The sequence below is a fragment of the Crocodylus siamensis genome, chromosome 5, assembly GCF_052110815.1.
Source record: "Crocodylus siamensis isolate JL-2025a chromosome 5, ASM5211081v1, whole genome shotgun sequence".
In the NCBI taxonomy this organism is placed as follows: domain Eukaryota; kingdom Metazoa; phylum Chordata; order Crocodylia; family Crocodylidae; genus Crocodylus; species Crocodylus siamensis.
In genome coordinates this window covers 173544636-173562272 of record NC_143399.1, presented here as the reverse complement: position 1 = coordinate 173562272, position 17637 = coordinate 173544636, and the positions used below count along the sequence as shown (strand labels likewise).

The 17637-nt window shown below is 43.7% G+C and overlaps 1 protein-coding gene across 1 annotated transcript in view; it reads right to left on the bottom strand.

Annotated features, from left to right (window-relative positions):
• SLC25A40 (solute carrier family 25 member 40) overlaps positions 1 to 17637 on the bottom strand; it is a 38132-nt gene that overhangs the window by 3477 nt on the left and 17018 nt on the right. The window contains exons 6-10 of the mRNA XM_090047177.1: positions 11874 to 11995; positions 9456 to 9629; positions 5236 to 5345; positions 2887 to 2968; positions 1087 to 1167 (exon numbers count right to left, since the gene is read on the bottom strand). Of these exons, the coding sequence (XP_089903303.1) occupies positions 1087 to 1167; positions 2887 to 2968; positions 5236 to 5345; positions 9456 to 9629; positions 11874 to 11995 (569 nt within the window). The remainder of the gene's footprint in view (positions 1 to 1086; positions 1168 to 2886; positions 2969 to 5235; positions 5346 to 9455; positions 9630 to 11873; positions 11996 to 17637) is intronic.

Here is a 17637-nt window from a genome sequence, read left to right as displayed (position 1 = left end):
TGAAAGCACTTCGACAAGGAGAGGCTGCATTCGCACTAGTGGAGGCATTCACTGCTGCCTATATTCTTCTGGAGAAAACTGATAACCCTGATTTGAGGGACTACTTGAAAAAAAATTTATTTGATATTTCTGCAATCTTTGCTATTAATAATGCTGTGGGTTTTCCCTCTCAGCCAATCAGCAGCAAGTGGGGGTTGGGAGGGGCTTGCTGCCAAAAGACCGCAAAATCGGTTTCATGTGTGGCCCATGAAAATCGCTTCGTCTTGCCAGGATTTAGGTAGGGCCCTAGGCATGGCTTGTTCCAGAAACAAGCAAGGGAGGAAAAAAAGGAAGCAATGCACTATTATGTCAAAAACATAAATACACTGGTTCTTAAGTTCAAGAGGAAAAGGACAGCCAATCTGTTGAACTAATCCAGATGAATGGAAAAAAAAATACTAGCAATGTTACGGTAGGAGTCTACTGTAGACCACAGAATTGGAAAGAGAAGATAGGTGAGGCATCTTTCAGATTTTTCAGGTTCAGGTATGAGCTAATGTTAACAGCAAGGGGGAGGTATAAGTTCCTTGATATCAGCTGTAAGAAAAATAATATAAACAAAAATGTCCAAAATGTTTTAATGTGTGTACAGAATAACTCTGTTTCAGAAACTTAACGAAAAAAACTAAGGAGCCTTCTATCTTGGACCTGGTTCCAGCCGGTGTGGATGAGCTGGATGTAAATATTCAAGGTAGTGAAAAGTAAAGACGTGATTGTGATATAAGACTATTACCAGTCTAAATAAAGGAAGGCAGGAAATCAGCAGAACAAAGACACTGGGTATGATTCCATGAATAGACAAATTAAAAGAATGAAGGGTCCAAAAAAGTTGGCAGTTCCTGAGAGACTTCTATTGGAGACACAACATCAATCTGTTACAGTGCAGAAGAAAAAAGAACCACAAAAGACTAATGTGACTGCAGGAATAGCTTTTTAATTACCATAAAATCAAAAAATGGCTGCAAAAGATATTGATGTTAATGAGAAAAGGCTCTAAAAATATGGCAAATGAAAAACAAAAATGTTTAGAAAGATATTAAAATTTACCAGTAAATAATCCAGTAAACCCATTTTCAGCAACAATTTTCTTCATTACTGTCCAAGTTGATGCAGACTTCCTCTGCGATACTAAGTATAATACAGGAAAGAGAACATGAACTAAAACACTGCCATCAAAGAAAAATTTGTAGAAAATGTTCTTGAAAATTAGAGGGCATTCCATCAGTAAAATACACTAGTGGTTATGCTAGTCACAGATTTTTCAATTCATTTTAGGTTAATTTTATCCAAACTGTTTGTATGTGCTAAGATGGGTTAGGCATTGAGGCAGCCATGTTTTCTTGAATTTTAAGGCTTAGTTCTCTATAGACCAAGAAGCTATTTCTTTTGTGCCTGTGTTTAACATTAGTTTCTCAAACAGGTTTTAGAGAAATGTCTACTATTTCTACTGATTTTTTCCTAGAAGATTCTTTGTAGCTAATCCACTCATGCTACTCACACATTTTCTAATAGACTGCTAATAAAACAAGACTCAGCTTTTTGATTATGCCATAATATTACAGCAATGATCTACTGTCCATTGAAGTTGACAGGAGTTTTGATTTGCCCAAAATGAACAAGGGAAAAATATATACATGCTGAATCTGTCATAGCTTTCAGCGCAGCAAGTAACTATCTGTGACTAAGTAATAAAATTCTTCCTTTCATACCTACTCCTTTAGGTTACTGTAGTAGCTACTGTTGAATATTTCCCCATTACGCCTTCACTGCTCATCACTCTTCTCTTTGAAAGGGAGCAGTAAAAGGGGAAGATCAAAAATAAAACAGTTGAACATAACATAGTGCCTTCCTAGTTGAAACGCACTAAAAAGCTAAAGAAGAAAAGCTAATTGCATTCCAAAACCCGAAAATACTAAAGGAGGGCTAGACTGCTGATGCTTCTATTTTCTAACAGAGTGGATGGATTGATGTATACATATATTTTGAAAAACAGTAAGCAGAGCTATATATGCAAATATTTTTATCAAGTTATCCATATCCACTCCAAAGCTTTGTCCACAAAGGACTATTTGTGTTCAGTTGTTGCATATGTAAATCATATTCAACCTGGAAAAACATATAGTAATCAGAGCTCATACAGCCCAATTGCAACAGCATGCTCATTGTTCCCATTGTTCTACAGCCGAGTTGTCAAAGATCTGTCCCATGGACTTGTTATCCAACCCATGGGGAGAATTCAAAGTGCAGAGCCATGTCATGTCGCCCACAAGGCCAGAAATTAGGTGGCGATAGAAACAGAAGTTGCAGAAGCTCTGGGAATTGTAGCAATTAAAGTTCAACTGCCAAATTTCTGGCACTATATAGGTCAGATGACTTTGACACTCTCCTCCCCCCCCGTTCTATAAGTTTTTTATGAAACAAAACAGTACTACCAGTGTTACCAGCCTCTTATCTTTTCACTCCTGCAAATCATTAACCCACATCAAACAGCAGTTTCCCCAGAAGTATTACAGAAGTTAAGAATTTGGGAAAGAAAAAGAGACCAATTGCCAGAGCTTGGAGATACACTTTAAATTTTTTCCTTGTCTTCCCTTCCTCAAGTCCCCATTAAAAATTATAATAATCCAACCAGAACAAACACATTAGATGTAAAGGTTCCTCATCTTTCTTTTGGCCAACAAGCTGAAGTATATATAAAAAGCTCTACCTCCTTACTAAAGCAATGAAGTGTACTTTAAGTCTTCTGTTCCGGGGAGAATTTCACCATTTCAGGGGGGAAATGAGAAAGGGGAATAATTATTAATGAAAAGTAAAGAACATTCAAAAATCTGATTCCAAGGAACTTACTATTTAAGGTCTCACATTCCCAAAGTTGAGTCTGCTTGTGTGTTTTCACCACATCAAAAGGTAAAGTTAAAAAAGCTGCAATCTATGAGAACAATATTAATTGATAATTTATAATAGATTTCATTTTTATTTATACACTTATAGATATAATAGCTTAATGTTAGACCAGACTTTGTTATTTCTGTAGTTGTCCCAAACTGAGATCTTTGTAGCTGGTTATAATTTAAAAATAGATTTGCTATTGCAATTTAGCACATCAGCTAACAAGTCAGTGAAGCAAGCCATAATTATATTTAATTAAATATTCAATCTAGTATAGCTGCTTAGAAAACCTAGACTGCATGAAATATTAATAATATAAGGTTGTACCTTTAAGGATCTAAGACTCCTTCCAAAAGGAAAAAGATTGTAACCAAAGCAGTCACTCTTAATCCTTTTGTACCAAAGCTAGCACTCCTCAAAATTTCCATTTGTCATTAATTGATAATCTGTCCTGAATTATCCTTCACAACTAGTTTGGAGAGAAGGCCTTGACAACTGGAAGTGCACTTAATCCAGGACTAAGTCAAAATTGTTTACTTATGCTATGGTGAAATCTCTGGAAGAATGCTGCTCATCTCTACAAACGGCTTACAGCAACAGTATGTACAAGTGACGGCTTCTGTTTGGGCAAGATTCACAAGTAGAAAGAATTCAAACATGATCTTTCCTCCTATGTTCTGTACGTGTCCTCTCAGTTATCTCTCTCAAGCCCCTTTCCTGAAATGGGAACCAACAGCAAGTATTCCTGCACTCATATGGACTTCCACTAAGGTCTGTGGAACTATGAATGGGTGCAGGACTCTGTACTGCTTAATCAACTGGGGAGATGGGCTTTACATTGTAAACAACTCAGGGAAAGATACTATACTTTAGCGCATGCATTGTCAAAACTAGCTTCATTAGCAATACTACTTCATTAGAAATATTACATTTACTCGAATCTAAGATGACTCTGAATTTAAGACAACCCCAATAATTAGATTCCATATATGGAAAATGTATACATTTGTTACAATTTTCCAAGTGTAGAACCTAAGGATCAGAGGGTTGTCTTGCACTCATCCCCACCTCCAACTGGTACAGCAAGGAAAGTAGTGGCTGTAGGGGAGTCAAGTAGCCTCATTGCCCTATGTCTCCACCCTTATTCCCTCTGCAGCCTTCCTGTTCTCCCTGCCATCTGCACCCCCCTACCCCCAGCTTCCCACAGCCTCTGCTTCTTCCCCTCCACTCCCCAGTCTCTTCTTCTTCTCTCCCTCCCCCATAACAGCTGGTAGAAGCGCAGCCCTTGCCAGACAGGCAGCAGTGTCAGCACTGCTGATTGGCCAGGCAGGATCCATGCAGCTGTGTTGGTGCTGCTGACTGGTTTGGGCAGGGGACAGTGTTTCCATATGCTCTGTGCCTGGGAGGGACTCCAGCCCCAGCCGGAGCTGAGCTGTGACTGACAGTAAGGGGAAGGAGGGGGCTGGACAGGAGTGGGGAGCAGAATCTGCAGAGGGCAAGAGGAGTGGGGCAGGCAGCTGCCACGAACCAGAGTCAGAATTGCAGCAGCTGCCTGCCCTCCCCACCTGGAGCTTTGTATGCAAATATAAGATGAGGGGCTTTCTCACCCATTTTACACCTATGTTATTTAATTAAATATTTCCAAAATACATTTCACTGAGAAATAAAAGCAGCGACAGGTCAGGTGCTTCAGCAACAGATAATCTGCACTGTCTGCATAGCTGAAGGCAAGTTTCTTCTGCTCTTCTGCTCAAAAAGCAATGGTTGGCAACCTTTCAAGGCTGTAGTCCAGACTGAACCAGTTTGGGTCAGAGGCAGGTGGGCAGGTGCCAGGACCCAGCCACTGCCACTGCTTTTACCCAGGGTGGCACAGAAAAGTGTCTGCTGCCAAATCCCTCCACTGCTGAATGTTGCATGTCTGTGGTCCAGATCAAAAGGCTCCCTGGATCAGATCTGGCCCAAGTGCCACAGGTTACTGACCCCTGCTTAAAAACACTCATGGTGGGTGTGTCTGCATGAGACGCACACAAATTGTGATGCCACAGGTATGTTGCCATAGCAATGTGCTCCCTCACTACAGCGCGTCGCTACATTGATGTAGCAGCTAAAAATAACCATGTGCCACCGACACAACGCAATAATGGATGTTACCGCACAGTACAGGCACATGTAGACGTGCCCACTATGTAGGCAATCTCATACACTTTTTTGCTGATATGTATCATCTCTCAATGAATGAAGGGTAATTTATTCATGCTTTATATAAAATATTACTATAAAATAGTAGTGACAAAAAAGTAGACTTACAGATCCAGATATAGCCCCTGATGTAAAACACATCATAAATGTTGGTTCATGCATGTCAAATCTCTTGCACAGCCCCTCCTTGAGGTGTTCATAGTTGTACCAGTACATTGCTAGAGGTATAAAAAGACCAATAAAACTCCAAAACCATATATTTGCAACAAGTAACAAACTGGTATACTGAGCAGAGTCTCCTTTTCTAGAGAAGAAATCAGCTTCCCCACTTAAATGCTGATTGGGGGCAGGGAGAAGGGGAGAAGAGTGTATTGTATAGGAGAAAATACAGTATTCAGGTAGCCAGTACTCTAGTTTAATCACTGCTCTGTTCCACTGTAGCAATTCCTTTGTTATTAAACACTACAGCAGTGTGTACAATTTACATAGAACAAGATTTTTTTAAAGTTATTGTTTTACATTTCTTCACATGAACTAGACAGTTTATAGAATACATTTTATTGCATTTTCAGTTATTTTACACTTTATATAAACCTTATTAAAACAGTTTTACAAAGTTAAATGTGGCCTTCCACGGGAGACAGTTACATGCCATCCCCCCAAAACTATCTTAAATCTTTATCCTGATGCTGACACACAGGCACTGGGAATGCTTCAGCAAGGGGCTACATTGTAAAACAACTTGAGGAACAATTAAATTAAGGGCACAATTATTTTGGATGGAGGGCAGCTTAAGGAGGTTTGGTTAGTTTGAGGGCCGCATAGGTAGCCCTGCCCCTTGATAGTTGCCCAATCCCCTGGTCACCATCTTGGGACTAGACATACCACCCCTGACCTTTGCTGCTGGAGATCCATCCCCTTTGCCCCTTGGTAATACTGCTTTTGGGAGAGGGGGCTGCCATTTTGGAACCAGAAAACTAACCAAATCATACACTAAAAATCAAACACCTATGACATATTTTAATTTTATTACAAAAAAGTTTTGTCATGATTTGTCTTTGCATAGTATATGTAGAGGTGATTGCATAACTCAAAAGCAGGGGGTTATAAGGAGGTGAGGGGGAGTCATAGGGTATGTTGGGGGTTGTGTGTATGTGGGGACAGGGTGGGGAGGTGTGAGGGAGGGTGGAGGTGTGTGGGGACCACCCTTTGCATTCCCCCCATGGTGCAGCAGCAGGCAGGGGCACTCGGGGTGCTCATGCCCAGTGCTGGTGTCTGGTGGGGTGCAGCTCTGGCCAGCACTGCACATCACAGTGAGGTACATCTGCTGGGCAGTCTCTATCACCAGTGCTCCCTGCCATGCATGCATAGCCCCCAGCACTCGTGCAGCGAGGGAGGGAAGCCCTGCATGCGGGAGCTGGCTGCCTTCCCTGGATCTGCGCGGCTAGGGTTGGCAAAAGGGAGCCAGCTCCAGTGCACAGGGCTTCCCTCCCATGCCGCAAGAGCACAGAGGTTGTGCGTGCACGGCAGGGAGTGCCAGCAATAGACACTGCCCAGCAGGAGCTGCATCCCTCATCACAATGTACAGAGCTGGCTGGAGCTGCATGCTGCACAAGCACCTAAAACAGGCATGAGCACCCCCCAGCCTGGTGCCGCTACTACCACCTGCGGAGCCATATTTTGTCCATCCCTGCTTTTTATATTGTGTTCCACAGGTCAGAACTGCAGCACTTGTCTCTGCATACTAACCACAACTAAGTGCACTGGTTGAGAGCGTACTGAATTACAGAGGAGACTGTTGAAATAGGCTGGTAGATGTAGGTATCATGAACTATAAGGACTGCATGTGTACCCTGACAGATCAATTATGCCTCATTTCAGTTTTGCCTTTAGAAAGAGATAAACAAAGGCAAAGTTTTAAGATTTAATCTTGAATATTTCTGCAGTGTGGCAGCTCTCACTCTTAGCTAACTCAAGAGGAGCTAACTTGAGTGGAAGGAGGTGTGGAATGCTAATGTGTGGGCTGTAGATGGCAAAGTTGAAGTTGCATTGGAGTAGTGGCAAGTACTTGGCTTTCTGTTTCCTAGTTTTTAGAGAGCTGAATTTGCCATCCTCCACATTTTGGAAGGCAAGAGACAAGGTTAGGCAACCTTAATCCTATGTTAACAAAGTTTTAAAGACATTCATCTAGTTTGTTTATTTATTTATTTTAAATATAAATAGACTTTTTGCCTCTCCATGTATGTCAGCTTAATTTCCCCCCTGGCTGCCTCTGGCTCTTTGTCAATAATCATCCTTGATACAGAAGTCATTGGCTCTTCATTTAGTATAGCACAGCATACTGTTTCCTCCCCAGTTCTCTTCTCTGTATGGAGCTGAGCATGGACAAGACTTGCAGACTGAGGTGCAGATGCTCCAGCAGTGCAGTAATTGACATGAAGTTATGGGGACATATAACGAAGGTGGAACAGAAGTGAGTGTCATAATGAAAATTTGGGGAAAACAGAACAGAAATTGCCCATATCCTCAAAGGAATAGCTCTTACATCCTCTTTTTCTTTTCACATTCCCTTGTACTGTTTGGCCTCTCCTTTCCAATACAAGCAGCAACATCAAAAAGAAGGGTCATCCCTTTCCTAGTGCCTAAGAGAGTATGGGAAATAACAGAAACTGGAGTTTCCTTTCTCAGATCAGGAAACAGTGGAGGAATTCCAGACTCCCTTGAGTGACTTAGCCTGGATAAAAGAGCTTTTCTGGGGACAGGAGATATATGTAGTAGGATGGGGGTGGGAGAACATAAATTACTTCCTTTGACTTCCTTCTGAAGTATGTCACTGGAAGGGAACATACTTAATTTCTCCTCCATCTTTTCATTTGATTCTTTCAGTGCTTCTAGGTGCTTCAGTACTTTTCCTCAAAAAGAAAAGGTCCCTTTGAAGACCCTTACTCATCATGGCATCATACAGACTACACCTTTGGAAACCCAATTTTCTGGCAGTGCTCTAGTCATTGAACATATCATTCGGGTGGTCCCTTACACCACTGTTTGCTCTAACCCCTTCCATGCCCATTGCTTTAACCACCCTTGCAAATCACAAGTAAAGGATTTTGACTCTGTGGTGTGGATTCTACAGGGCAGTGTTCATTTCCATGAACCAGAGGTCAGCAATGGTTTCTAGCATGGGTCAGAGGCAGGCTGGCATTAGGACCTGACCACTCCTGCTTCTCCCTGCTGTTCAGCTGTATTGCAGTATGGCAAAGGATGCTCTCCACTGGAACTTACGCTGTCTGGCTTGGCCAGAGCTCCCCCTCTACCAAAGCCCCAGGTTGCCAACAGCGGCATGGTGCAGGGAGTACTCCCCTTCACCAGGGCCTGAGGTGTCTAACAGTGGCACAAAGCAGAAAGACCCCCATGCTGCCAAATGCTGTTGAAGGCACAGCTCTACAAATCAGAAACAAAGGCTCCAAGGGCCATAGGCTGCCAATCCCTGCCATAAACCTCTGACTTAGTGCACTGCTCAATGTTTCACTCACAAAAAATTCTGAAGAAGCAGACTTAGACAGATGTCTTACTCCATGTAAACAAAGTACGAGTGCTTTGCAGTGCAATAACTTAACTTTTGAAATGTATCTGAATTACTCTTCAGTTCTTTTCAAGAGCTGATCTCATAGGCAGTCCATGCTATAATGAGTAGATGTCAGGGTCTTAGATTTCCCTAGCGTTGCATTAGAAAAAATGTAAAGATCTGAAAATCTTAGGAGCAATTCATTATAAGGCAGGGGTGGGCAATTATTTGAGCTGGAAGGCCATTTATTGAGTTTTGGTGAGCTGTTGAGGGCTGGGGAGGGAGAGGGTGCAGCCAGGGACATGTCAATTGATCTTACCCAGCCTGCCAGCCACCACTGGGAACCTGAGGAGGGAGGGCTGTGCCCCATGCTGCTATGCTCTGCTCTGATGCAGCCAGGCCAGGCCACAAAATGCGCAATAAGCAATGTGCAATAAGCCACTGCACCATACCAGGAAAGTGATAACATCATGTAATTTTCTAAATATTATTTTTATAGGAGTTTTAGCTCAGAAATGTGTTGTTTAGATAATCACAAATTTGCACCACAATCTGCACCCCAAAAAATAAAATACATTTCAAGAGAATCCAAGTCTGTGTGTGGACTTTATAGCACTAGGAACAGTCATCTTTTGAACAATGAGCAAAACACAATTTTATCTATAGCCTAGCACAACATTATGAAATCCTGAGAAAAAATTCTAAGGGGACTGACAAGCAAATATTCCCCGTAACACAAACTCTGAAAAGAAATAAACCCTACCTGAGAAAGGAACGTCTCTAAGAACAGTAGGACCCCAGCCTCTCCACAAAGAAAGCCAACCATCTTTGGCTATTGTGTTACTGATGCACACATGTAATTGCTTGTAAGATAACTGGTGAGCCTGAAGTTTAGTTCTGACCAACTCCAGGGGACTTATTACAGTTACTGAACCCACTGAAAAGGAGAAAAAGATAAGACATGTTATCAATATTTAAAGGAGAACATTCTGTTCAGAGTGCAGTTTCCCAAGAATGTGCTCTCCTTCCATTTCCATATTTTCAGCTTTGTCATAGATGTCTCTCGCAAAGTTGCTGCTTAAGTTATAACAACTGTACAACCTCCCATGAAGGTGAGAACAACTTGATCATGCATATGACCCCAGACTGGTGACTCCAAGGCGTCATTTAAATTTATACCTCAACAAAGATAAAAATGGGCTAAAATGTCAGCAGGTTTTTGTTAATAACCTGATTTTAAAATGTCAATTCCTGCATTAATCCTAAACTCTACTTAAAAAAAGTTTTGCTTCTTGCTTATTACAAATTAAAATGCAGCTCTCATTTTTAAAGTCCCTTTTTCTCTTTGTAAGTTACTTTTAAGTGGCTCATCCATTCTTTTTCGTTAGAAATATCAAATCAGGTACTCTTTGTTTCTAGGAGGATTCAGATCTCAGCTATGTCTATTATGAACTCTCTTACCATTTAACTTAAGAAGCAGGGAGCAATGACCCTAAACAGTCACACCCTTCCTACTAGCATCCTGGCAGATAAAGATATTTAACTTCCTGACTTCAATTAATAGGAGTGATAAAACCTAAGGTATTGTCCCCATTAAAAAGAACTGCAAGCAGAAGTACACCAGCCAGCAGTATGAAAAGATCACATCCTGCAGGCCATATAGATCTGCCAATGAAATGCCCCATGTGAATGCACATCTACTGGCAAAAGAATGTTTCTGCCTGTTGAGCTGATGTCCTTTTAGGGGAGCTAGTGTAGCCAGCAAGAGAAAACCACCTTCTGCTGGCAGGCTTGCATCCATACCAGGGGATTCTGCCAGTGGATCTTCCCTAATGTAGTTGCAATTGCAACACCACCATGGCAGCGGAGTGAGTCCAGACCCCGTGCCAACTGGAGGGGAGGCCTGTGGCACCCCATGCTCTGCGCTGGACTCCTGCACTGCACTAGGCAGCCTCCTCCACTACCCCCCCCCCCCATCCCACAGTGTCTCCTAGGTGCCCCTCCCCTGCCATCACAGGTACCAGCTCCTTGGTGTCACTGGCTCAGCACTGCAGCTCCCCACTGCCTCCAAAAGGTTCGCCTGCCCCCTTCTGCTGCTGGAGGGGCTTCCCCCTGCCCCTGTGCCCTGCTGCAGCTCTAGCACCTGAACACCATCCCCCAGTGCCGGCAGGCACACACTCCCCCTCGAACATCCATCCCCTCCACAGCCCTCCCCAACAGTCCCCAAGCCCTGGCCCTCCAACCCCCATTCCCCGCAAACTTTCCTGCATCCAGCTGCTAAGGCTGCTCCCACCACCCCTCCAGGCCTCATACCGGCCACGTGTGTGCACGTGCAGATGCACATGGTGCTCCCTGCCTCCAATTGTCCTCCCCCTGCTCCCACCAGCAGAGCAAAGCAAAATCCTGGACACTTGTTCAGATTTTTTTTAAAAACTGTCCAGTCGGAGGACCCAAAAAGAGGATATGTCTGGGGCCAGATGTATGGTAACCCTACATTACCTTTAAACTAGCATGTGACAAAAAATGTTTATTATTATAACCACTGGAGACAAGGATTATTTTTTCTCTTGAAGAACCTTTAAGACAAGATATAAGTTACAAGGAGTTCCACGTCTAGGATTTTATAATACGCCTTTCAGTAATGCTGCTAAGGGTCCACCAATACATCCAAATTGAAGCTGGATAGAAATCAGCTATAAAGTTGTGTTATACATTTTCAAGCACCAACTTTGTAACTGGTTGATGCTCTTTATAGCTAGATGTATATTTTTATGCCATGATAATCATTTATGCCATGATAATTACTTTGCATGTGTGGCCAGCCTAAATTTATTGCGCAATTAACCAGTTACAGTAGTTGTGTAATACATGTAACATGGTGGAGGCCTAAGAGAGACATAGCTAAAAAGCCTGCCTGAAGCCTTTCCACAGAATGTTACCTGAGTTCTAGTAAATAAATTAAGTATAAAAGTATTTCTCAAGAAAAAGTAGACTTTAGCTCCTATTTAAATTAGAACTAAGTTAAATAAGCATGTAATGTTGGGTTTTGTGTACAGTGCCTGCTATGAACAGGTATACTTAATTTTATCTTTAAACCACATCAAGTGGGGCTTGAAATGTAAAATATCAGGACAATGAATAGTGAAGAAAAATACTATAAAGTATAGATAATTTGACTCACATCTGCTTAAGGATCCAGCAAGAATTGGAATGAAGTCACCTTTTCCTAATGTAGCTCCTAAAACTTCACTTAGTTGGTCATAGCAAGTAAAATAAATTACTGTGGTTGGAAGTGCCATCATTCTAAAATACAAATGAAAGAAATCTCAGTTACCACAAAGAAAAAAACTCCAAAATCATTGTGATTAGTCATTCAATCTGAATTTTTTGCTTAAATAAAAAGATTAAAATTTAAATTATGTGTAAACGAGGAAAATCATCATGCTTTTAAGCTGTAGCTCACAAATTTCTATTAAACCTCCATTAGCAAACTGTGTGGTAAAGATTCAAGTTCCTTCTGGAATTTTACCTTAATTCATGAAATGGTTTTCATAATCTGACAGACTACCCTGCTAAATGCTCTCGCTTTTGAGGCATGCTTTCTATGATTCAGCGTTAATACTGGTGCTTTTCTTTAACTCCAGCGATTATTTCTTTTATGTAGAACAGCCAATTAAATGAAACTCCACCTGTTTTCTGTTGATTCCTTATGGATCCTTCAACCGTAAGCCAGACACATGTAGCTTTGGCAACAGTCACAAATGAAAAATTGGTTATTTCTGGGCAATTTTTCTTTTTTGATGAACAAAAGTTTCAGTAGAAAATGTGGGCTTGTCACCCCAAAACAATTCACAAATTTAACCCAATTTCATTAAATAGTTCTTCCTGGAAAAATAAACAGTGGAGATGCTATACTTTTTGCAAATAGCTTATTAGCTAAGACATTCAGCCTTGATAAAAGAAACCCAGTCCAATTCCAATCTCTACCTGAAATATCACAATTTCCAGGCAAATATTTTTACCACCAGATTGTTGAGTATTCTGGGGTGCATGCTCTCAGTTCCTCTTGCTGCTGTTATTCCACCTTCTATAACATATGTATATATTATTTGCTGGTGCAGGAAGTAGAGATTCAAGTGTTCCTCCCCGTGTGCTGCAATGTCACTCCCTTTCTCCCTCACTCACTGGGTCAATGAGTATTTAAGTCTCTTATACAAAATTGAACATCAATAGGAGAAATAGAGAATAATACATCCCAACAAATTTGATACACTGACTAAGGCACTCTCCTGCAAGGTGGCTCATGTGCATTTAAGTCCACTTGAACTGAAAAAGTAAGTAAATCTGTATCTCTCCCATCCTTGGCAAGTATCTAACTACTTGGCTACTGGATAAAAGGGGAACTAATTCCTCGTCCTCCTGTTTTGACAGTCCATCCTTTCGTTCCCTTTAGGGGGTGGTTTAAGTGCCCAATGAAATTTTGTGTAAGGCTGAAAACAAAATGATTTTTTTTCAGTGCAACCCCCCCCCCCCCCAAAAAAAATATTTTGGCTTAACTGAAACCATTATTTTTATTTTTTCATGCCAGCTAAAGAACTAGTGCAGGGGGACTGGACCTGATGATCTATATTCCATTATCAATACACTATCACTAAGATAATTTAGTCTAATATGGTATCAAATAACTTTGAAATAACTACATATAAATGACCCTAGGCTGCCAATCCACTTCCAAAAAACAGCACTGGATGAAGCTGACAAATCAGATTTAACAAACTTTATGGAAAACCAGTTACAGTGTAGACCTCTCTTTAAGAAGAGTCTTTCTCCAATCAAGAAACCAGTTCTATTCTTAGGCCACAGACAAAAGAATCTGCACATTGATATTATATAAAAACAGTTTGCACAGTAGCGTAAAACCATGCTAGGAGCTAAGAAGTTGTTATCTGTGTTAGTCTGAAGTCAGTCAGAAGGTAAGGCAAGGTGGCACCTTAAAAAGTAACTGGTTCAGAGAGCAATGAGCTAACAGACAGAAACTTAGCACCTGGTTACATTAACTGAATATGCTTACACAATGTGGTGATTATGCGACCTCACTGCTAGGTGGGAGAGAGACAGGTATCTCCCAGTACCTCTTGTGGCCTGCTTTCTTACTGCCTTGTAGCATAGAAACAGCTATTCCTTTTGGGAAATCAGGCCTGAGGTGCCTGAAGTCTCAGGTGTAAATTTTCACTGGTTAAAGCCACAGAATTACTGTCATTTCACATCCTCTGCAAGTACAGCATAGACCCTTTGTGTTTTGAGCTCCTTTCTCTATTGCTATCATATGGCAATATACATGGCATCGCAGCACTGAGTCTGTAGTCACCTCATTACTCTTGACAGCATGAATACCCAAGTCGCTGAGGTGACTTACCAGAGCTATGGAATGACTGACTGATCTCAGAAAGTATATGACATGCTCTTGGCATGACATATGACATGCTCTTGGCAAAAACCAGAAAGCTGCTAAAAGACTGTGAAAACCCAAACAGTCACAAACCCAAGCAGGACAGCCTGCTTTGGACACTGTACACTGTGTACCCTGGTTCACAGGGAAAAAAGTGCAGACTCAGAAACCACTACTGCAGATATGGGACAATCAGCAGTGGTGGGAGACCATCAGGATGATGAATACCACATTCTTTTAGATTTACACACAGCTAACCCCAAAGCTGAGGAAGCAGTATACCATCCTAAGAGTTCCTCTGAGTGTAAAGATATGGATGGCAATGGCCCTTTGGAAACCTGAGACCTCATGACTCCCACCTGCCCATGGCAAAATGGACATATTTACTGCTGGGTCTGCCATTTGTGAGGTTTGTGCAACCAAAGAAACACCTTCTCCACATTTCCAGTCCTCAGGAGGTCATCCATAAATTAACTCGTATGGAGCTCCCCAATGGCACTGATGTGATTTATGACACTTATAATCTAAGCTTTTGTTCTCTCCATTGTAGCTTGCAGTACATCATCAGAAATGACTGTCTTGGCTGCACTGGAGGATGCTGTATATCACCATGGGAGATTCATGGATGTCACTGCCAGATGGTCATTAAAGGTGCCTCATGCCAGGGTTTTCCACAGCTGCACACTTGACTTTCTGTGATGAAGCAGGGACTGTTTTCCAGTGTTTATGCTGGAAGCAACATCAACGGAGTGATCCTGCCCATTGATTCTAAGTGACCCAGTTTTCCCACTCTTCCCATGGCTTATAAAGCTGTGCATAGGGCATTTGAAACCTACAAAGGAATTATTCAATTACCAGCCTGGCATCTGCAGAGTGAACATTTCTCTGGGCAGCTCAAGCCCAGGTGGAGGGTGCTCAGCCTTCAGCTGGACCCATCCAGCCATCACCTTCCCAAGATGATGCTAGCTTGCACATCCTGTAAAACATTTGCAAAACAAGGGGCAAGTCACTGGATGAAGAGTGGGCAGCAGAGGCCAAGCAACTTTCTCAGTGGTGTTAGCAACCACAGCCAGTATTACGTGAAACCACCATCGGCAAAAATTTCATGCAGGATGCCCTGATCGTCAGGGATCTGGATTTTCCATTTCCCACAGAAAAATGGAGAAAAATGTGGATTTCTTGTTTTAATGGAAAAACACATGGATTGTCCACTTTTGCAAAGAGCTCTTTACAGGCTGGCAGAGTTCCAGCCTGCAAGGACTAGGGGGAGTGGGGCAGGGCAGTCAGGCTGGGGTGCCATGTGCATGTTTATGCACATGGCTGCCAGGCAGCCTGGAGAGCAGCTCTTGCAGGTAAGTCTGGGACAGGGGAAATTGAGGCCCCCCCATAGGGAGGGAGGGAGCGAGCTGGGCAGGGCAAGGGCTGGGACTGGGCCTGCTGCCCAGCCATGCGCTGTGTGGGGTTTGAGGCCTGGGGCTGGAACATGTGGCCACAGGACCTGGGCAGGGAGCAGGATGGGGCCTCAAGCAGCTAGTGCAGGAGGCAGGGGGAGTGAGGCTGGCTCCCTACTGCTGTATGCAGTCCCAGGGGGCATGTGCTCCCCACATCTGTGCATGGGGCAGGGGCAAGCTGTCTACTGTAGGCTTGGACTCCCTCCCCTCCCACAGCCGGGAGTTGTGCCCTTGCTGCTGTGGAGCGGCCAGGGGCAACGTCGCCAGGCAGGTGCAGGCTCACAGTGGCAAGAAGTTTCCCTGTTCAACTCCACTCTGCCCTGCCATGCCAGGTTCCACCCACTGGGCTGCTGAGGCCTGAGGGAGCGCAGCAGGGCAGGGAGCCTGAGCCCACAGTGGGCAACCCACCCCTGCCCCATGCACAGATCAGAGGGCACAGGTTCCCCTGACACCAGGAGTACATGCAACAGCAGGGAGCCACGCCCCGCACTGCCCAAGCCCACAGCAGGCAGCCCGCACCCGCTCCCCCCATGGTCTCCATTCTGCTTATGCCACCCATGGGAAAGGGGAAGCCAGGCTCCACACTCTGCTATGCTGCAGCAGCTGCCACCTGTGGCAAACAGCAGCTGCAGCTCAGGTGCTGCTGTAGGAGGCAGGAGGCTGCATACCTAGGTTCCTGGCCTCATAGCTCTGGCAGCTGGGGGGCCCCTACGGCATGGGCATTACTGTGGCTTGGGAGTGAGAGGCCTAGGTCTATGTTTTATGAGCTAAGGGGGCATGGGGAGCTCTAATTTTCCATGATAAAAAACTAGAGGTGCACCAATACATCGGTCCATATCATATCAGCACTGATAAAAGGAAAATTGGTATTATTGGCTACATCAGCCAAAAAAAGCCAATTGCTGATAATGTTGCTGATAAATGCTACATACATATCCAAATGCTACATACATATTGCACCATGCATGTGACCAGGAGTGCAGCTCAGCAACATGGAGAGCAGTGTCTGGCTGGTCAGTCTGTTGGGGGAAGGGGAGGGTTGGAGTGTGGGGGGAGGCAAATGGAGGCCCCCACAGTGAGGGAGTGAATGGGACTAGGGCAGGTGCTGCCCAGCCAGGGTGGGGCAGGGTGCGGGACAGAGCCAGCTGCTTGTCTGGGGGAGGGCACCCCTGGGGTAGGCATGGGGGACACGTGCTCCCACCCCACTGGATCTGTGTGCAGGGCTAGGATGCACTGCCCGCTGTGTGCTCAGAGCGAGGGCTGCTCCAGCCTCTTCCTGGAGGCTGCCACTGAGAGGAGGGACTATGGGGGAGGCTACAGGCACTCCAAAATTCACTGTAGCTCTGCTCTCAGTGTCATCACCTCCTGCCCTGGCCCACCTGGCTGGAGCACAGCTGCCTCGAAGAGGCTGGCGCAGCCACTGGCCTCAAATGTGCAGTCCGCCCTCACCCCACACACAGATTTGAGCTGACACATGCCCCCCATCCCTCACACGGGAGTGCACACAGTGGTAGGAGATGCCCCCTCTCCCCAGATGAGCAGTCAGCTATGTCCTGTGCCCCACCCTGCCCCAGCTGGGCAGTGCCTACCCCTGCCCCAGCCCCACTCCATCCCTCACCACAGCGGCCTCAATCTGCACCTCCATGCCCCTTTCCCACAACAGACTTACCAGCCAGATGCTGCTCTCCATGCTGCTGGGCTGCATATTGGCAATTGGACCAGTATCTGCCAATATGGCTGGTCAATAATTGGTCATCAGTATTGGCCCCAATTTTTTTTGTAAATCGATGCACCCCTAAAAAACCCCCAAAATCAGATACCAAAATGTATAGGTATTTAAAATTTATTTTATTATAATGACTGAGGCACTGGTAGGCTTCCAAATTGCTTTAAAATTGTAAATATATCAATAAAACATGTTCAGTTGATACCTATATGTATAGTGGCGTTTCATTTTAATCATGCATTTTGTTGGCTTTTATCAGAGAATTTGCAATTTTTTAGCAGAGAAAACCAGGATCTCTCCTGATCATTTAAGAAGTGAT